Below are 27,127 nucleotides of genomic sequence, written 5' to 3'. Positions count from 1 at the left end.
ATACCTAAATATTCTTTTAGATGGATGCTTAAGCATTTAGCTTCACAAAACTAGTGACAGATAGAGAAGGATATAGGGCAGTTGTAATTTAGCCAACTACCACCATTACTGTTTTGTTTTATTAACTTTTTCTCTCATGGAATTTATCAAGTGTCAGTAATAGGGTTTTTTTGTTTTGTGTGTGTGTGTGTGTGTGTGTGTGTGTGTGTGTGTGTGGTGCTGGAAATTCTAGGGGGCATTCTACCTCAGAGCTACACCTCCAGCCTTATTTTAGTTTTCATTTGGAAACAGGGTCCTGAATGGTGTCTGAGCGCCTTGCTAAGTTGCAGAGGCTGGCTTCAAACCTACGTTCTTCCTGTCTCAGCCTCACAAGTACTAGGATTACAGTCATGTACCTCCACACCCAGAGTAATATGTTATTCATGTAACTCTCATTTGCTAAAACAAAAAGTTTTGGCGAATTTGCTGCTGGACCCATGTTGAACTAGAAAAGACAAAGTCCTGAGCACCTATGGAGCTGAGAGAGGAAGAGGACATTAAAGAAGTAATTGCCAAAAAAGTGAGAAGGGTTGACATAAGGGGGATTATAGCCCAGGAAGGAATACTAGTGGTGGTATCTTATTGCAGAGGATCAGCACTGGCTTCCCAGAAGGGTCCTTTTCTTTGAAAGCTAAAAGACGACTTCTAGGTAAGAGCTGAGAATAGGAAGCAGATTGGAAAGTGTTCCAGTCGGAGTAAGCTCAGGCAGGGTGGAGCACTGAGGCCCATATGGAGGAAGGAAGAGAGAGCTCGCTCATAGGCTACTTAGTAGTTCTATGAGTAAGGAATTTGGACTTCATCCTAAAAGCAATGAGGAAAGGAAGACAAGGATCAAGTCCTAGTTTTAGAAATATTCTAGCTGTAGCATAAAGTGCATATAAGAAGACAAAGATAATTTAAAAGATGCATATATAAACATGTGTTTTTATTTCAGTAAACTAGATCACCAATGATAGTGGACTGGACTAGGGCACCAATGAGAAAATAGGGAGAAATGGAAACATTGAAGGTAATTAGTAGATAAAATCAACAAAATGATATAGAGAAAAATACTATCGCTATATTTAGACTGTTGAATCACATGCCTAAGTTTTTTAAGTATCTCTTACAAAACAACTGGTTTGAACAGTTTTTGTCAATATGCAGAGGTACTTTTATTTTACTTTTCTTCATAGACCATTATTTTGAATGCATGCTTCCTCCTTTTTCAGCTACATAACATTTGCTAGATCAATGAATCATGGTATCTTCAGCCATCCTCTTTAATGTCAACATAACTTATGAGTATTTTAAAAGTTCTTTATTTTAAACTTGCCCACCAAAAGAATTGTTTCAACATCCACTACTACCAGACATGAAAAAATGCACCTGTACTGTTCTCACAGGGATTGGGTTTTATTATTTCTTGGCTAACTGGTCCAGTTCTCAGTATTTTCCACTAAACCCTTTGCTTGATTAGAGAAAAGTGGTAGGCCCTGGAGGGGTATGATTCAGTGAATGAGATTGCTTGCTATGGAAATAGACTCCTTCTCACTACATTCCTAGGTTACAGAATACACTTGGATTGAATTAACCCTCATCACAATGGCATTTTATCCAGTGCTAGACGAAGGCATGCTAGGAACTAAGTGTACTATACTGTATGTGTATTTATATAAACAGGAGCCTCCAAGACCTCTCAAGTTCAAAACCGTTGACATACTATCTCATTTGAAAGTAATTTGGCCGGGCGGGGTTGCATTCCTTAAAATGCCAGCTCTCTTGGCTTCAGCCTGATGACATGCTAGTTTTATGAATAGGTGATTGCAGAGCCTCACCTGAATCATTGTTCTCTGTTCATAACAGAGAACCGGAAATTAAGAATTTCAAGGTAGCATCTAAGTGCTCCCACTTGACTTGATTTTATTTCTGAGAAAACAACTTGACATACTGGCATTGATGTCTTCCGTAGTCCAGGGAACCGCCTGTCTTCACAGTATTTTATACCCGTTCAGAAGTGTTGTGAGAATTAATTAAATGGAAAAGCTTCTAAGACAAAACTGCTTTGGAGTGCCACATCAGACCATACTGTTTCTGCTATTTCTGCCTCAGAAGTTATTAAGAATAGACCATCACTAGCTGTAGTACATGTTTGCAGAGCACAGCACTGTGAAATGAACAAGTGCTGATATATTGCACAGAAGTAAGATATTTATGACTGCGATTCTCTGACAAGAGCTCTGTGGAGGACTCATAAGATTTGCGTGTGTGAGAATGCGTGTGTGTGTGTGTGTGTGTGTGTGTGTGTGTGTGGCCCATGTGTCCATCAATAACTGAAAACAACATTGTAATTACCTGTATTGGCAGCACTGTTTTGAACTCAGGAGCACCAATTAAAATTGTGTGTTTTTGTTTTGAGAGTAATATTTGAGATTGTTTTAACTCATACTCAGGTTTCAGATACCATTTATGAAGTTACCTTTTTCTTTAATGTGGAAAACACACAAAAAGTTGATAACAAAACTTCTCTTAGCTGCCTTTCCCAATGCAAAATATTGTCTCATAAAAATATTTTGAAACCATGTTTAATATTTTGCTATGTTCCCTTCATATATGTATATATACACATACAAATGGGATTATTATAATTTCTTAGTGTTTGGCTTTAAAGATAACATAATACTTCTTATATAATTTAAGCATATCAATATATTTATATATAATGTAAGCATATATATTAATATAAAGTAAATATGTATTATACATATATAATTTGTATATTTTTATAAATTATTATTTTTATAAGCATATGATCTATATATTTCTTCCTTTAATTAAAAACTAGTATGTAGTTGTGGTGGAAAGTACAAAGAGCACTCAAAAATCATCCCCTTAAATTAACCACTGTTATTAGTTCAGAAATAAGTACTTGGAGATGCATATGTTTATGTTTGCATATGTTTAAGTGAGATACAGATGATGTTATTGTTGCTTAGCAGATGTGAAACAATGTTTCCTAGCCCGAGTTTGAAATACATATCAAATTGCTGACGTTAATTGGTATTTTTTATTTGGCTGTGGTTTTAGTATACATTACATAAAACTCATCATTTTCACCATTTTAATATATAGTTCAATGGTGTTGAGTATATTCATACTGTTGTACAACTATTAGTTATCCAACCTCCCAATGGAAATGCCATCTGCATTGTATATCAACTGCCTATTCTTTCCTTCCAGCCCTGGGCAACCTATATTCTCCATATTGCATTATAAATTTGACTATTCTAAGTAACTCCTATACCTGGAGTAATACAGTATTTGTACCCTTATCCTTATTTGTAGTACAGTATTTGTATCCTTGTTTGAAATAACATTATGTTATTTCACTTAACATAATGTCTTTAAGTTTCTTCAGTGTTGGAGCATTTATCACAATTAACTACTTTTTAAAATATCAGTAGTATACCAGGACATATATGTATGTTTATGCAACATTTTGTTTATTCACTCATTCATCACTGCTTTTTCATTTTGGCTTTTGCAAATAATGTGATATACATATATGACCATGACTGTACAAATATCTGAGTACTAATGATCAGATATATACATTTGCAGGCACCCATAAGTAGAATTTTCGGAATATTGATGTTTTTCAGTATTTTCAAAATTAGGTCTTAATTAATGGCTGTATAGCATTTGATTATATGATTCTACCATAATTTATTTAAACAATCTATATATATATTGACTTTAAATTTTTCATAATCAATGATTTAACAATGAATGTTTCTTTTTTGGGGGGGAGTCTGTCTGGGGATGGAACCCAGAGGCATTCAACCTCCGAGCTACACCCCTTCCCCTCATTTTTATTCTTTATTTTGAAACAGTCTCACTAAGTTACCTAGGGCTTAAGGAGCTGAGGCTGTCTGCAAACCGCAATCCTCCTGTCTCAGCCTCCAAAATGCTGGGATTACAAGCGTGCGCCACCACACCCGGCTTGAATGTTTCTTGAAGCCAACATTAATGCCATCTGTGCTCATATCCTTAGACAAAATTGCTAGAATTAAGATTAGTAGTTTAAAAGGTATAGATTTTGTTAGGCCTCTAATACATATTACAAAATAATTCCATAGATAGGAAGATGAACCATAGATATTTTACAGAAAGAAACATAGACTTTAAATCTAAATTATATGAACATTGTCACTTAAGGACAATTAAAATAAACCTTTCATTATTTGGAGCCCGCAATTCCAGCTACAATTTCCTATTCTGTTTTACCAACAGTACCATCAATTGGTTCTTTCTGAACTCTCATTTTGACTGGGAATTTTTTGCCTCTCGTTTTTCTGACTTCCATATTTTACTCTTAGTCTTTGTGTCTATAATAACATGTATTTTAAAAGCCTAAGTGATTCTGTTGTGCAGCCAGGTTTGAGAAGTGTTTGTGTTTAGTGTACAGTAGTGCATTCACAAATCGCACGCTTACTCTGTTAGGCTGTTTCCCAGCTCATGGGCCAAGGAAATGAAAAATGGAGCTATGGTACTGAACCCTGGATTATGGAAAAGGATTAGCAAGGGACTTCATGAAAGCAAAATTAAATCATCCCCTTGTTCATGGCTAGAAGGAAATGAAGTAATTTATATATTGAGCCAAAAGCAAATAGCAAATGAGGCATTGCATTATAACTGAAATAGGTAAGCTGTATTTGCATTTTTCCTAATTGTACAAACCAGAAGCCAAATCATTCCTTTTTAAGTACCTACCTGATGAATTCTTAGTAATGAGATGAAGCTCATATTACACATTACATTTATTGAAAGTATTCAGAATTAATTCTTGGAATTGTTAGATTTTTGGTTATCAGTACATCTGAACATATACTGACTAGGCAACAAAGGAATTCTTCTCAACCTGTGTCTCATTCAGTGATGTTCTATTTTATCTCAGTCATATAAAAATTATTTTAAGAAAAAAAATGGACTGCTGACTTATAAAGAAAAAGGAGAAAAATAACAGTATTATTCAGTCTCCTTCATTGTTTAGTCGAGGAGTCAATCTATAAAAGTAATATGACTTTTCCGAAGTCACCCAACTCTAAACATTGGCAGAGCTAGAATTCTCTTTTCTAGGTCTCTTGAATTTCAGTTACACATTATTTTCCCTGGTGATATTTCCATTTGCTGGTGTCTATAACTTAGAACAGGAGTGGCAATGTACACCTTACCCTAAATTTGGCCTGTAAAAATTCTTCTTTGGCTTCTGAGTGTTACAAAAAAAATATTGAGCAAAACCTTTAAGCCACAAGAGGAATATTGGATCCACATTCTGTGAGGCAGCATTCACCTGACACAGTATAGCATCTGCATTTTGGCAAGGTATGAACTCTTCAGTTTTACACAGTCCACATCCCTCTCCTGTTTTTTTTTTATATTCTTATGTGTATCATATTGAAAATGGCATACATGCAGACTTGGTTCTCAGATATTGATAGTGTGATTTGCTCTCAGTTGTCCTATTTGTTTGGTTATTTTTCTTCTAGGAGATGGATGATTTTCTGTATCCATATCTCAATTACATATCTCTTGAAAATAAAACCATAGATTAATTGTAAAGGCATTTTGTGTTTTTTTCCATATTTGTTTATTTCACTTTTATTACCTGAAAGTAATAAAACAATGAGGCCAGACTACCTGAGCTTGAATCTTGAATCTGACACCTGCTGGATAGTGCAACGAGAAATTATATAATCTTTCTCTGCTTCAGTAACTTCATCTGGAAAGTAGGGACAACAGTAGCTCCTGTTTCAAGAATAATTGTTTAGATTAGATAGAAAATATTCAATCTGAAGTGTTTACATAAAGTAAATCTATATAAATATTTGCTATTATGCTTTTTTAGTTTATGCATAATTCTTTTAGTTTGTTTTCTAACATAGGAATGACCAAAGTGAGAAACACTACTCATATCTTCTTCAAATAACCTGAAATATTTGTCATGAAAATATACAAAACTGAGATGTTTATAATCTTAATCTTCTAGTAAGTCCCCTGTATTTTGCCTATTCCTTGTCCATTCAAGGCCAGCTTTGGCAACTGAGTGAGGACTGAAGCAACTTACTTAAATAATGTTTTAAAATAAAAATATTAAAAATTGACTAGGAGTGTAGTTTGGAGGTAGAATGTTCCTGGGTTGAATCTCCAGTCTCTCTCTGTCTCTGTCTATCTGTCTTTATCTCTCTCTGATACACACATACACATGATTTCATATATGTGTGTGTCCAATATATATATATATATATATATATATATATATATATATATATATATTCCAAATGATGTTCTGTTCCAGTACATGTGGTAAAAAAATATTTTAAAATGCATTAGTCTTTTTTCTTTCTTGATAAGTGTGTTTAAAATTAATCCCTTAACTCTTGCCTGAGAGGATTTGAGTAAACATCAAGTAGAACTTACTATTCAATTGACCATTAAAATGAAAATAAGCACTTCAAATGTTTCCTGGAAAGATAATAAATTCCAAAAGTAAAATCATTAAACTATTTAGAAGAGGGAGAAACTAATGACATTACTGTAATTAAGCATGCATTAAATTTATCATGGAGTTTCATAATTGTCAAGTCAATAAGGGAAATTAGTTCATATTTGCATTGTTAATTGTAATCTGTCAATAGAAATGCGCTTTTCTTGGAAGACTATCTCTTATTCTTCAACTTTCTTAAATGCCTACTATGTGCTGTGCTGTGATGATGCCATCTGGGAAGCATCAGTGAATAAAAGACAAATTTGTGCCCCCCTGGAAGTAGATACGTGCAAATATGATACATACAGAGAAGGAGGGACAAAGAGCAGCTACTATAATGGAGCATTCAGGCAATGGTTGGCCTAGGAACCTGGCACTCAGGTTGAGATTTAAATGATTGCTAGGAATTAACTACACATTGAATTCAAGAGAATTAGGAAAGGTACTTAGGTATAGTCTCTAAGATGTGAGACAGCTTGGCAAACTGGAGATGCACAAAGACCAAGGTAAGAGAGTGACGTGATATGTCACTCTTAAGGAGAGGTAAAGAGGTAGATTTAAGTTCCATATAATACCATGCTGAAGACTTACATAGGAGAGTAATGTGATTAGATGTGCGCTAGAGAGAAGTCACACTAGCTACACACAGAGGTATTCCGTAAAGAGAAACAAGACATTTTGGATGCTATTGGAGAATTCTCAGTGAAAAATTGGATTATGCAGCAGTGGAATTGGTAAAATGCGGACATATTTGAGAATTATGAAATTCTCTCTTTAGAGAATAAGATCAAGATGATTTACTGCTAGAATGGAGAGTGAGAGAGAGTGAGGAATGGCTCATTTGAGTAGCAGGTGGGTGGATGAGAAAAAAAGACAAAAGCAGATGCAGAGAAAATGATGAAAATAGTATTTTGTTGAGTTTGAAAAGCATATAGATATCCATGAAGACATGTAGAATATACAGTTGAATATTTGGGTCTAGGTTTCAGAATAGAGATGAATCCTGGAAATATAAAATTGAGTCTTCTCAATTTGTGGGCATGGTCCTAGAAAGAAGAGATTCTGTGTCAGAAAAATGGCTCAATAGTCAAGGCTCTTGGGTAATATATTGACCATTGTCATTAGTAGCAATGTCATAGAAAATTCTGTCAGAATATAAAATTCATTTGGTGTGTACTGATTTCCAGTGATCTAGGTTGATTTAGAGATAAAAGTGGAAAAAAGAATGCCAAAGACTTTTAGCTTACATGGTTCTCCAACAGTTTTCAACTGAAGAAGAAACCAACTACTGGCAACAGGGAGACTGGAAATTAACAGGGACTTTTTTCTCGTATTAAAATTATGATGCTGGGCATGGTGGCGCATGCTTGTAATCCCCATGCTTGGGAGGCTGAGACAAGAGGATCGTGCAGGTTTGAAGCCGGCCTCAACTGGTTTAAGAAACCCTGTTTCCAAATAAAATATAAAATTGGTCTGGGAGTGTAGTCTGGAGGTAGAAAGTCTCTGGGTTCCATCCCCAAGTACCACCAAAAAACAAAAGATAAAAAATAAAATAAAATTATGATTTATGATTTTACTGTCACTATTAACACTGAATGTGTAAGGGTCAAAACACATTTGTATCAAACTCACTATGATATTAGTGACACCTTAGGGGTCATTGATAGACTCTCCTGCCACACAACTTCCCCTGGCTTTGGGATTGTAGTATTTTGACCTGCTTCCAGCATCTCTCTGGCTTCTCTAGTGTTCTCTTCTTTTTTTTTTTTAAATTTATTTTTTATTGGTGCAATGTATTCATACATCATAGTGGTATAAAGAAAATACTTTTGTAGACATACATGCACATCTCGCCCAGTTAGCCCCTACCACGATCCCCACCCCATTCCCTCCCCATCCCTCCTTCCCACGCTTGGCTTACTGGTTGACATCTAGTATTATAGCAATTTATTCTAGTGTTCTCTTCTTTTTGAGTGAAATAACTTCTCTCTTGAGATGACAGCACTGGCCCTACTAGTCCCAGGTCATAACTCTGTCCCTCAAAGCTGGTGTGTGTGTGTGTGTGTGTGTGTGTGTGTGTGTGTGTGTGTGTGTATGCTAAAGACATTCATAAAGAATTATCCAGTTATAAAACTCCTGACTCTTGACATTTCTATACTAGAGAGCATGGAAAAGTCAATTGTAACCTAGAAAAAATTTAAGGTTAAATTTTTCTAGTCAACTATGCCAGTCATAAAAATGTCACCAGAGATAGAAGTGAATGAATAAAACTTGGCTTTCTTTGATGACTCAGGATCATCCCAAACCAGAGTTAATATTTTGAACACTTTACAAACCCAACTATAAATAGAGACAGTGGCTGAGCAACTGGGCTTATGACAGGCATCCTCTGGGCTGCAGCTGTAAAGTCTGCCCCAAACAGAAAACTCAAAGTCATACAGTTCAGAAAGGGAAGCTAATCATATGTGGAAGGACACAAGCATTAATGTAGATCTCACTTCTTAAAGGTAACTTTAAAGAAAAAAAACAATTGCCTCTTTCATGTTTAATGTGTTTAATGTGTGCGCTCACACACACACACACACACACACACACACACAGGCACAGACAAACACATTCTGTTTAAAAGTTCTTTAAGTATCTGAGTGAAGGAATGGGCACCATTTCAGAAGTCATTGCTTGCTTCTAGGAATATCTCTCTAATAGAGTTCTTTCTGGAGGTGAGAAGATTCCCCTCAACTTTACTATGAATTCTGTTGTGTACATGCTGACATGTTTCTGAATATATTGCATATCATAACTATGTGTTTAAAATAGTATATATTACTATATATATATATATATATTTGCTTGATGTTTTATATATTTTACCTCATTGGAGGGGAAGGTATAAGGAACAGGAATCATTTTAAAGTATATTTATATTCTTTGTGGTTAAAGTAACCTCAAAACACAGAGCTGATCCACATAATTTATTTATTAGATTAGTTGGTGTTTCTAAGCATATATTATACAGAGTTTTGACATTTTATATTTGTAAGAATTTCTGAAATTTTTATGATTTAACATTTTGATTACAAAATATTTCTAAATATTGTACTCATCTATAAATACACACACACATACTTATCTGAAAAATGGAACTTGGACCTCATTACCAGTCTTTTAATAAAGATGGTACTTTCCTCAGTGTGTATTCTGGGTACCCTTGTTGAAAATCAGTCCACCTTATATCTGTGTATTTATTTCTGGGATCTCTGTGGTACTCTGTTAATTTCTATGTTGGTCTTTATATCAGAATCACATTGTTTTGATTACTTTAACTTTATAATTTATTTTGAAATCAGGAATCGTGCATCCAGTTTTGTTCTTGCTTCTCAAGATTGGTTTGTGTATTGCTGGCCTTTTCTGGCTTTATAAAAATTTTGAAATTATTTTTTGTTTCTATAAAAGATATTGTGATCTTGATAGAGACTGCCCTGAATCTTTAGATCTTTTTGCATAGTATGGATATTTTAACTATATTTAGTCTTTTAATACATGAATAAGATACATTTCTATTTGGATTTTATTTATTTTGTAGTATTCAGTACAGTCATATATCACTTGTCTAGTTAAATTTATTTTTAGGTGTGTTATTCCTTTTGATGCTATTATAACTGGATTTGTTTTCTTGATTTTCTTCAGTTGTTCATTGGTAGTAAATAGAAACACAACTAATGTTTGCATTAGTCTGTAAACTCCTTGAGTACAGGATAATGCCTTATTTGTATTATGCATATTAATACATGAATATTAATGCATAGTTAATATTTATTCATTTACATATTTTGTTGTTTCATTGGCAATAATCTCTCTCTCTCTCTCTCTCTCTCTCTCTCTCTCTCTCTCTCTCTACCTCTCTCTCTCTCTCTCACTCACTTTAGGGCTCTTCTAGTACAACAGCTTCTCCTCCAGTCTCCACTCCTGTCACAGGACACAAGAGAATGGTTATCCCAAACCAACCCCCTCTAACAGCAACAAAGAAGTCTACACTGAAACCACAGCCTGCACCCCAGGCTGGACCCATCCCTGTGACTCCAATTGGAACACTCAAAGCCCAGCCGCAACCAGTCCCTGCCTCCTACACCACGGCATCCACCCCTTCAAGACCTTCCTTCAATGTACAAGTAAAGTCAGCCCAGCCTAGCCCTCATTACATGGCTGGCCATTCATCAGGACAGATTTATTGCCCAGGGCCCCATAATTATAACACACACCATCCTGGTCCTGCCTCTGGGCAGTGTGTACCTCCTTCAGTCCGGGGAGGTACAGATTATGCATATATCCCACCACCAGTACTTCAGCCTGAGGCTGGGTATGGTTATGCCCCCAACCAAGGACGCCATTATGATCCCTATTATGCAGCAGGGCCTGCCTATGGGGGCAGAAATGACTGTGATCCTGCCTATGGTCTACAAGGTCACCCAAATACTTGGAAACGGGAACTCGGGTACACTCCTCCTGTAGCAGGAAACCAGAATCCTGCTGGGATGTATCCAGTTGCTGGCCCCAAGAAGACCTATATCACGGATCCTGTTTCAGCCCCCTGTCCACCACCACTGCAGCCAAAGGTAAGGACTTTCTTAACATGTTGATGGGTGGGGGTGTGCCTGTTTTATTTCACTGTTCCAAGAAAGCAAGCTGAATGTAAAAGTGCATGTGCTACTCTTTTGTTTAATTAGAAAATACAATCCCAAGGTAGAATAAGTGACATAGAAAAGGAGATCTTACTTGCAAATAGGTTACCAATGTGGCTACTGTTGAGTATCAATACAACTAATCGCTCAGTCTTAAAGGAGTATCTTCCAAACAGCTATATCAACCATAGTATCTCAGGAAAATATGTTGTGGATAGAAGGGGAAATAATTTATTTTCCAGCTCTTACATACTATTATTAAAATATGCTGCTGGGCGTGGTGGCGTACGCTTGTAATCCCCACGCTTGGGAGGCGGAGACAGGAGGATCACGCAGGTTCGAAGCCAGCCTTGCTGGCTTAAGAGACCCCGTTTCCAAATTTTTAAAAAATATATAAAAATAGGTCTTGGAGTATAGCTCAGAGGTAGAAGTGTTCCATCCCCAGTACCACCAAAAAAAATAAATATGTGCGTGTGTGTGTGTGTGTGTGTGTGTGCATGTATGTATATATATATAGAGAGAGAGACATATGTATATATATAGATAGATACATATATGTGTGCATATATATACATATATGTCTCTATTGAGCAGAAACTTCTGCACACATATATCATTTGCCTGGATATTAAGTAAGCATATAGTATCTCGTGCTTTAGTAGTTACAGGATATTCCCAGATGTATAGGTAAGAGTTGTGCAAGGCAGGCTTGAAGTGAGCAGCTGCCAGGCTGTGCCCATGTGAAGGGTCAGAATTCAAGCCATGTTGGTACCACAACGGATGCCGGGAGAGTACAAGTGGCCAAGGACTCGGGAGACAGATGAGGCCAGGTGAGTCCAAGGTAATGCAAATACCTTGGCTGATTTCCTTTCAGAAGGGATAGCAGTATAACTTGCTTCTTTCCCTTTGTTTATTCATGTAACTGATTCCCCAGCAAAAATCTTACTCCTCACACTTTAAAACTATTAAGCAAAGTTTGAAGAGTCCTGCTTGTCTTCTGTTGCATGTATTGTATGTATGGCCTTTAAGTCAACATACTCAGTTACTTCCTCTGCCTATATAATTCCATACATCCCTATGCACTTCATCATGGATTTTCCAATAGTACTACAACCAACACAATGTTGTTTCCTTCTACACTGACAAGAGGAAACAATGAGAATTACTTGGAAAGAGTAAAATGAAGAAACTGAGCCAGCTTCCAAGTATTGGGTTGGAACAGAGCCCTCCTTCCTTTCAGTTATACCTGTGAGGTATCAGGAATTTGAGAGCTCAGTGAAGCTCAGTGGTAATTCTGGAGGAGGTATTGTTTTAAAGGTTGAACTATACATTTATAATCAATGTCTTTGTGAAGGAAAAAGAATCAGAGCCCACTGCAAAGCCTGGACCTAAGATGTTGGGCACAGCCACAACATTAGCATTTGGTCTGTCCTCACCAACCCACTTAGAGTGATGGACTGAATTTTTATTAACCACTCACTAGAAACCATCAAAGTTTATTTTGCTTCTTATTTGAGAGAGGCAATTATTGAGGATGATCCATTACAGATTTTGGGTATGAGTGCATTTCATGTCACTTTCTGAAATTTTGAAGTATTTGTTTTTCAACAGTGTCATGTGTTTTCATATCATATTTAATTGTGCATTTTAAAAATGAAAATGAAATCATGTACTTTTCGCTGTGATTATTAAGGAGAGTGGTTAGAGGTTGACATTTAGCCATCTGTCTGTGCTCTGGGAGAGGGAGAAGTGATAAGATATATTCTGTGCGGCATTGGCTAATGAAGGGGTGGGCCCTTTCATAGTGGGGCTTTGAGCAGAACACTGTGGTATTCAACTGCACCTGTGCACAGTGGACCTTATTGTCTATGTATTGACTCTGTTTGGATTAATGGTGTGGCTACTGGCTTGAGAAATGTGTGCCTAATTCTTATCCCAGTTCTTCCTTGACATTCCTCTTTCAGTTTGAGGAAAACCTCTAGACGTCTTTTTGTCACGATCCCCACCTCAGTGAAGTGGACTGTCATCTTGACTAATTAATTAATTATTGCTGAAGGCTTGGAAATTTCCAAGGGCCAAGTGAGGGCTATTAGCTTTTCCGCTGGCTTTACTCATTTCTATTTTTCCCGTCATTGGTGAAAAAGTTACCTTTGTGTTAAACAGTGGTGTTTTCTTAAATAGGGAATTTGGCATTAAACTCATTAATGACAAAATTTTAAAAAACTAAGATAAGAACTTCAGTATTTGAAATTATCTACTTTAACTTGCCCCCTAAGGTAATGCAAAGAAAAGAACCAGGGAAAGAGGGAAGGAGAGGGGAAAAAGAAAGAAAAATACTACAGAATCGGAACCTGCAAGGCTAGGGAATCAGGATTATATTTGCGTTCTCATAATGTGCTGAGCAGTGTATTTGCATGCTACAGTAGGCCATAATGTGTTTCCTGTACCATCTGAACTGAGTTCCTTGAAAAATATTGTTATAAGCAAGTCTTCATAAGGAAGAAATGTTCTCTTTTTGCTGAAAATCTTCTTAAAGATACAGTCTCTGCACTGACTTATAAAAGCTAATATTAACCACCCATGTCTGTGTTGCTCACAGAACTTTAGTTCTGCACATTATTTTCACATTCCTGTGAAGGGAGGTTTATTTTCTGACACAAACAGACAAGGTGGCTCAGCTGGAAAATGCAAGAACCACGACCCAGAAGTGGCGAGGCAACTTTAGCACCCATTTTCTTATTGTAAAACCAAATCTTGGTCAATCTCAGCCGTGTGACAGGGACAGATCTTTTCCATATACTGCATGAAAACGTGATACTATGAACCCTAAGAAAACTGGAATATTTATCCTTTTTAATGTGGAGATGAGGTTAAATTTTAAAATCATCTATGGGCCAGGAGCAGTGGTGCACTCCTGTAACCTCAGTACTTGAGAGCCTAAGAAAGGAGGATGGCAGGTTTGAGGTCAACCTTAGCAAATTAGGGAGACTCTCAGTACCTTAGGGAGACCCTGTTTCAAAATTTAAGAAAAGTAAATAGGACTAGTGGTGTGGTTTGGAGGTAGTATACCCCTGGATTCAATGTCCAATACCACAAAAAAATAAAAATAAAAAATACCATAATCTTTTATTAAAATTTCATTGTAAAATCCTTCAGAACAGTGACAACTGAAAGCTTTATAAACCATCTTTCAGTATGTCCAGCACAAGACATTTTATCTTTAGGGTGCAAATAGACAATTTATTTTTATTTTTTTGTATGTAACCGTTTTTGAATTTATTTTATGTTGTATATAGGCAGGGAATGATTTTAGAAGCATTTAATTTTTTTACAAGTTTCATTTACATTGACACAAAATTTTACATCAGCATGAAATAATATATAATACATGGATTACTAGATATTTAGTCATATAATTTTGGACATAAATATGTTAAATAATTTAAAATTATTTTGATCTTTTTTCTTAACTTTAGGAATAAAATAAGTCCTTTTGAGAGAAGTACTTTGGTGTAAGTGCAATTTCTTTTTTTAGTTTTTATTGATGCATTGTAGTCATATATCTTAATGGGATACAAAATGGTGGAGCCATATATGTACACTTCACCCAATTAGCCCTTACCCAATTCCCACCCCATTTCCTCCCTCTCCCTCCTTTTCGTCTTTGGCTTATTTGACTTTGATATGTTTGTAAAAGTTCATCATGTGCATTAGACAATTTCCTTCTTCCTACCCCCTCAGTTCACCTTATTTGCTCATCTATAGAATCTCCTTCTTCTTCTAGAGTTCCTTCTGTTACCCATTTCTCCCTAGCTTTTGTATATTAGGGATTGCATTCAATTTCTTTTTTGATTTTTAACTAATATCATTTAACATAATGTCCTCCAATTTCATCCATTTCCCTGTAAATGATGTGATTGTGTTTTTCTTCATGGCTGAGTAAAATTCCATTGTGTACATATCACACAGTTTTGTAACCCATTCATCTGTTAATGGACATCTTGGCTGATTCCATAGTTTGACAATGGTTAATTGTGGTTAATTATGCAGGTATGAACATAGATATGCATGCATTAGTTTGGTAGTTTGGTTTCCATTCTTTTGGGTAGATACCATTGCTGGATCATATGGTAGGTTCATTCCCATTCTTCTGAGGATCTTCCGTACTATTTTCCACAGTGGTTGCACTAATTTGCAATCCCACCAACAATGTTTTAGAGTTCTCACTTCTCCAAATCCTCACCAGCATTTGTTGTTGTGTTTTGAATGATTGCCATTCTAGTTGGAGTTCGGTGAAATCTCTGAGTAGGTTTGATTTGCATCTGTCTGATTGCTGATGATGTTGAACATTTTTTCATGCATTTATTGACCATTTGAATTTCTTTCTTCATGAAGTGTCTATTTAGTTCACTTACGCATTTTTTTGATTGGGTTATTTATTTGCTTAGTGCTGAGTTTCTTGAGTTTTCTGTATATTCCAGATACTAGTTCTCTATCAGAGGAGTAGTTGGCAAAAATCTTCTCCCATTCTCTCAGTTGAGGTTCTTGATAGTTTATTTTGCTGTACAGATGCTCTTCAATTTCATGCAATCCCACATATTGATTCACCTTTTAGTTTATTGTGCCTTTGGGGTCTTGTTGAGAAAGTTTTTATCTTTGCCTATGTGTTGCAGTGTTGGACCTATGCCCTCTTCAAGGAGCCTCAAGGTCTCTGGTCTAATTTCCAAGTCTTTTATCCATCTTGAATTGACTCTTGTACAGGGTGAGAAAGTAGAATTTAGCCGGGCGTGGTGGCGCACGCTTGTAATCCCCGCGCTTGGGAGGCGGAGACAGGAGGATCGCGCAGGTTCGAAGCCAGCCACGCGCGCTGGCTTAGGAGACCCTGTTTCCAAATAAAAATGTAAAAATAGGTCTGGGACTGTAGCCCGGAGGTAGAAGGGCTTCCAGGAACCCCAGTACCACCAAAAAAAAAAAAAAAGTAGAATTTATTTCCATTTTCTACATATCGTTAATCCGTATTACCAACACCATTTGTTGAACAGGCTATCTTCTTTCCCGTCTATATTTTTTGACCCTTTGTCAAAAATCAATTGGTTGTCAGTGTGTGGTTTGTTTCTGAGTCTTCTATTCTGCTCCACTGGTCTATGTATCTGTTTTTGTGCCAATTCCATGCAGTTTTTATTATTATGGATTTGTAGTTATAGTTTAAACTCAGGTATTGAGATTCTTCCTGCATAGTTTTTGTTGCTGAGAACTATTTTGTCTATTCTGGGTTTTTCGTTGTTCCAAAAGGATTTAAGGCTAATTTCTCTATGTCTGTGAGGAATGATCTTGGTAATTTAATGGGTTATTTAATGGGTAATTTAATGGGTATTGCATTGAATCTGTACATCACTTTTGAAAGTATGACCATTTTTATATTTATTCTGCTTATCCAAGAACATGGAACATCTTTTCATCTTCTAAGGTCTTCTTCAATTTCTTTTTTCAATATTTTATAATTTTCTTTGTAGAAGTCTTTTACCTCCTAAACCTGAGCGGAAGTATTTTCTGGATTTTTCAGTGGATTTATGGTTGGTGTACATAAAAGCTTCTGATTTTTTAAGATTTATTTTGTATCCAGATACATTGCTGAATTTGTTAATCTGTTCTATAAGCTTTTTGGTTGAGTTTGCTGGGTATTCTAAGTATAGTATCATGTCATCTGCAAATAGTGAAAGTTTGAGTTCTCCTTTGATTTCATTTTTGCCTTATTGCTCTGACTAGAGTCTGCTAAACAAAATAATAGCAACACACATTCAAAACCACATCAATACAATCATACACCATGACCAGGTAGGGTTTATCCCAGGGTATTTTGTTTAGCAGTATTTTATTGAAGAGAAGTGGTGATATTGGACATCCTTGTTCCTGTTTTGATGGGAAATTCTCTAAGATTTTTCTGATTTAATATGATGTTGGCTGTGGGCCTATTGTAGTTTGCCTTTATGATGTTGAGGTATGTTCTTTCTATACCGATTCTCTTCAGTGCTTTTGTCATAAATGGATGTTGGATTTTATCAAATGATCATGTGATTTTTGTCTGGTTCTGTTTATATGATGAGTTAGATGGGTTGATTTTTATATGTTGAACCAGCCTTGCATCACTGGGATAAACCTTACCTGGTCATGGTGTATGATTTTATTCATGTGGTTTTGAATGTGTGTTGCTAGTATTTTGTTTAGCAGTTTTGCATCCACATTCATCAAAGATAAAGGCCTGTAGCTTTCCTTCCTTGAACTGTATTTGGTTTGGGTATTAATGTGATGTTTGCTTCATAAAATGTATTTTTTCTATTTCAGTAAATAGATTGAGGAGTATCAGGATTAGCTTTTCTATAAAGGTTTTATAAAATTCACTTGGAAATCTGGTCCTGGCTTTTCTTTGGTGGTAGGCTCTTTATTGCTGTTTCAATCTCTTTGATTGCTATTGGTTGGTTTAAATTTTCTATGTCTTCTTGACTCAGTTAAGGCAGGTTATATTCATCTAGAAAGATGTCAATTTTCTCCAGATTTCTATTTTGTTGGAGTGTAGTTTTTCAAAGTAGTTTCTGATAATCCTCTGGGTTTCTACACTTTCAGCAGTTATATCTCCTTTTTCATCTCTTTGTAATTTGGGTTATTCTCTCTTATTTTTTGCTATGAATTTTTTTTTGGTGGTACTGGGGTTCCTGGAAACCCTTCTTCCTCCAGGGCACCTTCCTAGACCCCGTTTTTTATATTTTTTATTTGGAAACAGGGTCTCTTAAGCCAGGAAAGCTAGCTTCAAACAAGCGCGATCCTCCTGTCTCCACCTCCCAAGCATGGGGATTATAAGCATGCGCCACCACACCCAGCATGAATTTTCCTCTTAATACTTCTTTCAAAGTGTCCCAGAGGTTTTGATATATCACTATTTTTGTTTGTTTCTAGAAATTTCTTGATTTCACTCCTTGCTTCTTCTTTGACCCATTCTTCATTCAGCAGCATGGTGTTCAGTCTCCACATGTTTATGTGGTCTCTAGGTCTTCTTATAGTTGATTTTGTAGTTTCATTCCATTATGGCCTGAAACAGGGAAGTATGTTGACATTTTTTGAATTTGCTTGTCCTCACTTTGTGGTCCAGGATTTTATTTATTTTGGAATAGGTTCCGTGAGCAGCAGAGAAAGATTTGAAATCTGCTGTAGTTGGGTGGAATATTCTATATGTGTCTAATATGTCCATTTGATTAATGGTGTTTTTTAAGTCTGAGGCATCTTTACTGACCTTTGTCGAGAAGATTAGTCTAATAGTGTGAGAGGGGTGTTGGCATCTCCCTGTATGATTGTATTGGGATTTATGTGTCACTTAATGTCAAAGAAGTTTGTTTTATGAAAGTACCTGCAGCTAAATTTGGGGCATAAATGTTGAATATCATTATTTCCTCCTACAAAATGCCCTGTTTTGTTTCTTCTGATAAGCTTAGTCTTGAAGTCTAATTTGTCTGATATCATAATTGCTACTCCTGCTTGTCTTTGAGTTCCGTTTGGCATGGATTACCTTACACTAGTTCTTTACCTCAAGTGTGTTATATCTTTACTTGTAAGATGTGTTTCTTGCAGGCAACAGATAGATGGATTCTGGTTTTTAATCCATTTTGCCACTTTATGTCTTTTTATTGGGGAGTTGAGGTCATTTACATTCAGTATGATTATTGAGAGATGATTTTTAATTCCTAACATGTTGAGTTTTAGCTTCTGTTTGAAATAGTGTTTGTTGTTCTTTGCTTAGTTGTTTGTTGGGTAGAAATTCTTGTTTCTCTGGTTCTGGCATGTATTACTTATTTCTTCTTTGCTGTTAATCTCTTTGAGTATTTTCTCTAGTGCTGGTTTGGAAGACATAAATTCCTTCAGTTTCTGTTTGTTGTGGAAGACTTTTATTTCTCTGTCTAATTTGAGTGATAGTTTTTCTGGGTAGGAAATTTCTGGCTGCAAGTTATTTTCCTTCAGAGTTTGGAATATGCTACTCCAGGCTTTCATGACTTGGTTTGGGAAGTCTGGAGTTGGATTGATTCTTATTGGCTTGCCTCTGAATGTCACTTGGTCTTTTGTTTTTGTTGCCTTTAAGATTCTCTCCTTGGCTTCTATGTTGGTCAGTTTGTCTATTATGTGGTGGGGGAACCTTTTCTTTGATCTTGTCTAAAGGGGGCTGGCTGGGTGATGTGTGCATTTATTTCTACACAAGTTTTTTACCCCATTATGATGTATAAATACAATGCACTAATATAAATAATAAATAAATAATTAAATAAATAAATAGGGTTCTATAAGTTTCCTGTACCAGGTGGTCCTCTGGTCTCAGCTTCCCAATGCTGGGGTTACAAGCATGCACCATCACGCCCGCTGTCTGTGGGATTTTTTAATGGTCTAGAAAAGAACTACCAGACCTTTAATTCCTATTAATATTAAAAAAATGTTTGAAAATATTGATAGAGTATCATTTTACTATCACTCTATTCTGGTTAATACTAGGTTGTTTAAATTCATTTAACTACTTATAACTACTTATACACACACACACACACACACACACACACACACACATACACACACACACAGCAAAGAATTGCTGGCATTTTGAAGAGAACCATCTTTATCGTAATTCCTGTGCTAAATATCTCACAATTGTAGGGTCAGAGAAACAAAACGATCCTGAGGGCATGCAAAGGATTGGGTGTTGCTCTATACCTCAGATGAGGTACTAATACCTGATTAGGTGTGAAGATATGAATGGAAGAAATAGCTCACACAGGCCAGTATCAATAACAATAGTATGTCCTCTTTGGACAGAGCGTTTCAGTTTCCAAAGCACTCAGCAGACCTCACAAATGTCTGTGAATATTAAGCACAGGTAGAGGTTTAAATCTATTTTTGCCCTTGAGGGTTCAAAAGCTCAGGGATCAAAGTCACTCACCTTAGGTCAGATATAAAATTCTTTGGAGAGTTTACAATCCGAGTCAGGTCTAGTAATTATTGTCTCTGTGCTTTCTGTGGCAAATCCCTGCACTTTGGAATGTTGGACTGTTTGAGTGGCAGAAGTTCCCCCATCAACACCATTGTATGTGGCTCTGCAATGGCTTGTAATATGTGTAGACTTGGAAGGATGAGATAACCGTTCTGCACCCATTAGATCTTTAGACCCAGGCTTCTTCTTCCCCATCACACACATGCAATGCTTCCCAGGTTCTTTTTACTTCCACAGTATCTCAAATCCAACTATCCTAATTCTTACTCCAGAGTTCAGTCATCCTCATGGCCATTGAAATTGCCTCTTAACTGGTGCCTCTTCCTCTAGCCACTCTCTACGTCCATTCACCCTATACACACTACCAAATAAAGCAGTATAACTTCACCCTGACATCAGTTGCTCTTTACAAAAATCTCAAGAAGCTGTCAACTAGTTATGAAATACAGTGAAAACACAAATTGCTTCCTAGTTTTATTTTCCCCTTTGAGCATCCTGACTTCAACCTCGTAAGTTATATCCTTGCTTAACTCTTGTCTTTATACCTTGGTGCACTGAGATCCTCCTTCTTGGAATGATTTCCCACTTCACTCCCAATAAAGAAAATATCTGCACATGTAAATGTGACCCATTAAGGTCCAGCTAAAGTTTTCATCTTTCTCATGAAGATTTCTCCACTTCTTAAGATCAAGTTGTGTGCTATTTTGTCCTCCTTTATGGAAGATTTTATACCCTTACAGTTTGATAAAAAAAAAGAATATTTTACTATTCTTTTACTATCCTATTGCATCATAGGTTCAGTGTGATGAAAACATATATATGCACAACAACTCTTGTTGTTTTCCACCAATGTATGCCAAAGCAGTTATCAGACTTTAAGTTTCAGGGGATAGAGATGCTATCTGAAACCCCTGTGAGCCCCAGAGTAACTAACACGGTACACAAAACATTCTTATAATGAATATATGTAAAGGAATTTTATTTGTTCTCTAAAATAAAGAATAATGTCTGTTTTAGAACTTAGCAGATTACTTAGTAAAAACATCAGAAAACTCAGATCTCCCCACTAAAAAGTTTATGCAACTTCAGGAACATAAACATTCATGTATCAGCAACTCAATATTTAAAGTTGCCAGATAGTTTTCATATGTATATGTATGCATTATTGTATACATAGAAACATTTCTCTTTTCAAATTGCCAAATATCCATAGGATTTGACTCATTGCTTAATCAACTTATTGAGATTTGATTTATATACAATAAAATTTACCTATCATAATTATATAACTTTGAAAAATCTATTGACCTGTGTAACCATTACAACAAATCATGATACAGAATATTTCTACTATCAGACAGAGCTGCCATGTGTCTTGTCGGGATAAGTTTCCTCTACCTTTAGCCCCATGCCACCATTCTTGTTATCCAACATTATAAATTATTTTTGTCTATTCTAGAATTCCATTTAGACAGAATCCTATAATCTATATACTTGTGCTGAGATTGTTTTATTTATTGTATTTGATATTTTTTCATGGTATGCATGTAAACTGTTCATTTAAAATGCTAAGTTGTATTCTTGTTTACAGTTACACAGAAAAGAGAGCAAGCAAGGAAGGAAATTCCAAGATACAAGCACAGTAGCTAAGGCCACACCCCGAGAGAACCACCTTTACTAGCCACACCCCACCAGCCCAAGTCACCACCAAGATAAATCCATTTCAAGGGATTTATATACTGATGAGATTATGCCACTGTTATCCTATCTGACCATAACAGTGTCAGAGTTCTTTTTTCCCCATTGGCATGTGGTTTCCAGCACTAACTGATAAAACGTTATTCTCCCAGTGAATTACTTAGACACCTTTGAAAAAAAATCAGTTGATCAGAAATGTAGATGTATATGTACTTTCTAATCTTTTTCATTAATTTTTAAATATATCATAAGCCAATGACATATCATGCCACCTTTTTTTTTTTTTTTTTTTTTTTTGGTGGTACTGGGGTTCCTGGAAACTCTTCTGCCTCCAGGCTACACTCCCAGACCTATTATTTTTATACTTTTTTATTTGAAAACAGGGTATCTTAAGCTAGCGCCGCTGGCTTTGAACCTGCATGATCCTCCTGTCTCCGCCTCCCAAGCACTGGGATTACAAGCGTGTGCCACCACGCCCAGCTTATATCATGCCATCTTTATCCTTGATTTTTATGTAGACTTTGGAATGAGGCAGTGTACATTTGTGAGTCTTTATTCTCTTTCAAAAGAGGATTTTGAGCCAAGCATGGTGGTACACACTTGTAACCCCAGAATTTGAGAGGCTGAGACTGGAGGTTTGGAATTCGAGGACAGCCTCAGCTACTACTTAGTGAGGCCCTTTGCAACCAAGTAAAACCATGTATCAAAATAAAGAATAAAAAATAGGACTGGAGGTGTAGCTCAGAGGTAGATTCCCCAGTACTGCAAAAAAAAAAAAAAAGAAGAAAAGAAAAAGAAAAAGAGGACTCTGTAAAAGGATTTGTTCTAAGTCCTTTCCATTTTCTTATAAATTTCACCCTTAGTCTATCAGCTTGTACAAAATATCTTACTGTGATTTTGATTGAATCTGTAATGAGTCTAGATCACATTTACTTGAACAACATGAGGTTTTCTTAACCATGAATGTGGTATATCTTATCATTTACTTGTGTCTTTATTACTCTCAACATTGTACTATAATTTTATACATATTTGTTAAATTTATCTCTAAGAATTTTATAATTATATTTTCATATATGACATTTTCAAATTTCACTGTGCAGTTGTTACTGGCATATATAAGTATGAATTATTTTTGTATATTGACCTTTGGTCATGTGCTCTGGCTAAATTTAATAGTTAATCTTTTAAACAACAGAGGCTTGTCTACCTGATCATTTCATCTGCAAACAAACTGTTGCTTATTTCCTTTAAGAATAATAGTCTATCCTATATATTTAGTTGCTTGTTTTATTTAAAAATTATAGTCTATCCATCAGTGTCCTATACTTGAAGGATTTGCTTCCTGATTGAGAAAGAAATAGTATTCTACATATTTGAAGGATATAAATTGGGAAAAATAAGACACCTTTATTGTCTGTAACTATAGACTTAACTACTCAAACTGTCAGTCATAGCATCAACCTTCAGAATCATTAGATCATAGCCCTTATATGAAAAGTCTGAGGCTTGAAGAGCTGTAAGAACTAGAGAGAAAAGAATGGTAAATGACATCTTTGAGTAGAAAACTAACTTTTCTTTTTCTACCATACTATTACTCTCTGCATTCCTGAAGGATGTTTCGAGGTGAAAACTAAATGATCCTTAAAAGATTTAATAATAATGTTACAAAAATGGTCTTGTCTCCTAGCTGTATATACCTCCATTTTCAGTTTTGTAAGACTTCTTATAATGGAAAATAGCTCCTATCTATAATCATTCTGCCTCACAGTTGCTTCTGTTAAAGACTTGTTAAAGACAAGAAGACTGGCCTATTGTTAAAAGTCAATGATTTTGACTCCATTCACAATCTCTCCCTCCTGATTTTAAGTGTTACTATATCCCAGGAAACTAAGAAATCGGTAAATGTTATTTATTCTAATTTTATAGACTTAGATGTATAAAAATGCAGGAAAATAACAAATCATTTTATCATGAGAATCTGGAAATATGTGATATGTGTAGAGAGTTGAGAGAACTTTGATTTATCAGGATTTTCTTTGTTTTGTTTTCTTTCAATTTCATAGCAAAACAACTACTTGACTGATATCTTCCTTTGGAAATCTCATTTCCTTCTTAGTTAACTGCAAACATGCATACTGTCCTATTTCAAAGAAGAAAGTATTCTCTTCTCTAGCAAACAGAAATGTGACCATTATTGACATATAATCAGTGGTGAATATCAAATCTTTGAAATATTTTATAGGCAAAGTATTAGGAAGTTTCCTATAATGGATATCAAATATTCTTAACAAATACAATTCCAAGAGTCACTGTCCCTAAAACAAAGATTTGCCTATTGTTTTAGCCCTTTATTTTTCTGAAAGACAGACAATCCAACTTTTACAAATATTTTTAGTGAATAATATATTATAGGATGTTTTTTAGAAAATACAGGTTAGTTTATTTCAGAAACGTGATTACTGGCCATTTTAAAATGTATAATAATAACATGTAACATTTTTGCAGTACATTATAAAACTTCCCAAACACTTTCCTTTGTGATGGGTACTCTACCGTATGTCAGAAGCAACTTTTCTACTGCCCTACTGATACTGAGTGCCAGCAAGAAGATGAGATCTCAGGTTCTTCAGTAAGACTAGTCCAGTGTTCTTTCTGCTTCGTGATGCTTGCCTCCATTCCTGACTGTCTGTGTTTATATGTGTTAGCTCATTGCACAGTTGTCCAAACATAAAATATTTCTGTGGTCCAGCAGTTTAGAGAATAAAACTTTAGAGTTGTATTTCTGGAACATAATATTTATTTAACATTATTCAGAACCAAATATTCAGGAAACATTATATCAAGAATTAAGGAGTTGAAACCGTACCCTAAAAATAAATTCAAGATTAATAGGCCCCCTTTGATTTAGTCATTATAAATATTTGGCATATTTATAACTCTTTAAGTATAAATGCTTTCTTTATTCTTGATACACATTTAGGGATTATTATGAAATAAAATAATAAAGTTATATGTTTGTTATTTTTACTCTTGAGGGATTGTTCAGTTAGCTATTTTTTATTTTTATAGTGCACGCATGCAATCTTTAAAATAAATATAAGTAGAGTTACAGTAGATAATGTGTTAGTCAACTATTCATCTTTATAACAAATACCTGAGGTAATCAACTTTTAGAGGAAAGGCTTTTGGGGCCTGTGGTTAGGCAGTACATTATAGCATGGAGCACCTGAAAGAGAGCTAATCACCTCATGACTAGAGCACAAAAGAGAGAAGAAGAGATTCAAGCTTATCAAAGGGAATTTAAACTCATAAAAACAGAACATGCATTTTTACTTGCTGGAAGTCTTGCAATATAGGCCTCATCTCTAGTTCTTTATCTGTAAGTGTCACAGGAAAGGCCTCTTTGAAGAGAGACTTATATGTCCAAAATATATTGATTCAAAGAGGATTTGATATTTCAATACGTATACTTAAATCCAGAAGTTTTCAAGAACTCAAATCCCCATTGACCTGAAGACCTCCCAGTGGGTTCACTTCTTAAAGGTTCTACCATTTTCCAGTAGCACCAAGCTGGGAGCAAAGCACATGGACCTTTAAAGAACATGCCAGATCCAAACTATACCAAATGATATTAGAGGCTTTACCAGAGGAAACTCTTCTTAAACCTAATATCCCATCTAAACATAGTACTTTCTCTATGTATTTGTCAATTCTGGGCATTTGGTATCATACAGCAGTCTTATGTAACTAGGTTCTTAGTGAAATATTTTTAAGCTCCACGCATCTTTATAGCATGTATGAGTACTCCATTCCTTTTTTATTATTGAATAATATTTCATTGCATGGATTTGCCACATATTTATGTGTTAGTAAGTTGATAGCATTTGAGATTTGCATACCTTTTGGAAATTTTGAATAATGCTTCTATTAATGTTTAGATAGATTTGTTGGCATATCTTTTTAAATGTTTTTGATACATACCTATCAGTAGAATTACCAAGTTGTGCAGCCTTAATATTCACCATTTTGAGGAATGCCTACTTTTCAAAAGAACACTTATAACACTTTTACATTCCTATCACAGTGTCAAAGGTTCCAAATTTCTCAACATCTTCCCACATTATGTATTTATTTATGTACTTATCCATTTCTTTGTTTTTGTGGTACTGTTGATTGAACCTAGGGTCATTCTCTCTCCGAGCCCTTTTAATTTATTTTTTGTTTTCTGTTTTTTATTGGTGTATTGTAGTCATAGATCTTAATAAAGTACAAGATGGTAGATGTATACATGCACACATCACTCATTTAGCCCTTGCTCAATTCCCACCCCATTCCTTCTTCCCTCCTTCCTTCTCATATTTGGCTTAGTGATTGACTTTGATATGTTTGTGAATGTACATCATATGCATTAGGGAATTTTCGTCTTCCTCCTTCCATCCTCTTCAGTTAGGTCATCTTATTTGTTCATCTATCGTTTCTCATTCTTTACCTAGAATTCCTCCTATGACCCATTTTCTCCCTAGCTTCCAAATATTAAGGAGAGCATCTGATTTCTTACTTTTGTGACTGACTGATTTCACTTAGCATAATGTTCTTCCATTTCATCCATTTCCCTATAAAATATGTAATTTTGTTGTTCTTTATGGCTGAGTAAAATTCCATTGTGTACATGTCCTATAGTTTTATAATCTATTCATCTGTTGATGGACATCTTGGCTGGTTCCGTAGTTTGTCAATTGTGAATTGTGAGGCTATGAACACAGATATGCATGCATTAGTTTGGTAGTTTGGTTTTCATTCTTTTGGGTAGATGTTTTGTGTTTTTTGAAACAAAGAGCTTCCATAGATTGCTTGAGAGTCTTATTACATTGTTGAGACTCTTCTTGAACCTACAATCCTCCTGTTTTAACCTCCCAAATACTGGGATTACAGGCATGCACCACCACTCCTGGATCCCATTTGATTTTAATGATGTTATGTTTGTATGTCCCCAAGTAGAAATATGTGTTCTTCAAAAGTAGAAACAATGTCTAAGTTTTGTTTCATTTCTTGTATACCTAATATGAATAAATGAATCAATCAATCAGTAAACTATTTATGTAAAATAACATATATTGCTTTGACATGGTTCCACAAGTTTTTTAAAAATGTGAGACTTTA

At 35.5% G+C, this 27,127-nt stretch overlaps 1 protein-coding gene across 3 annotated transcripts in view; it reads left to right on the top strand.

The window, feature by feature from the left end:
- LPP (LIM domain containing preferred translocation partner in lipoma) overlaps positions 1–27,127 on the top strand; it is a gene marked incomplete at both ends in the record, with an annotated part of 650,944 nt that overhangs the window by 364,964 nt on the left and 258,853 nt on the right. For 2 of the 3 annotated variants that reach the window (XM_080696758.1, XM_080696759.1), the window contains one exon: positions 10,492–11,178. In XM_080696758.1, coding sequence (XP_080552884.1) covers positions 10,492–11,178 — 687 coding nt within the window. The remainder of the gene's footprint in view (positions 1–10,491; positions 11,179–27,127) is intronic. The other variant, XM_080696760.1, reaches the window with a different exon arrangement.

This window comes from Muscardinus avellanarius (assembly GCF_963383645.1).
Source record: "Muscardinus avellanarius genome assembly, chromosome: 5".
NCBI lineage: Eukaryota > Metazoa > Chordata > Mammalia > Rodentia > Gliridae > Muscardinus > Muscardinus avellanarius.
Note: the sequence above shows the minus strand (reverse complement) of the source record. Positions and strands in the feature narration are given on the sequence as shown.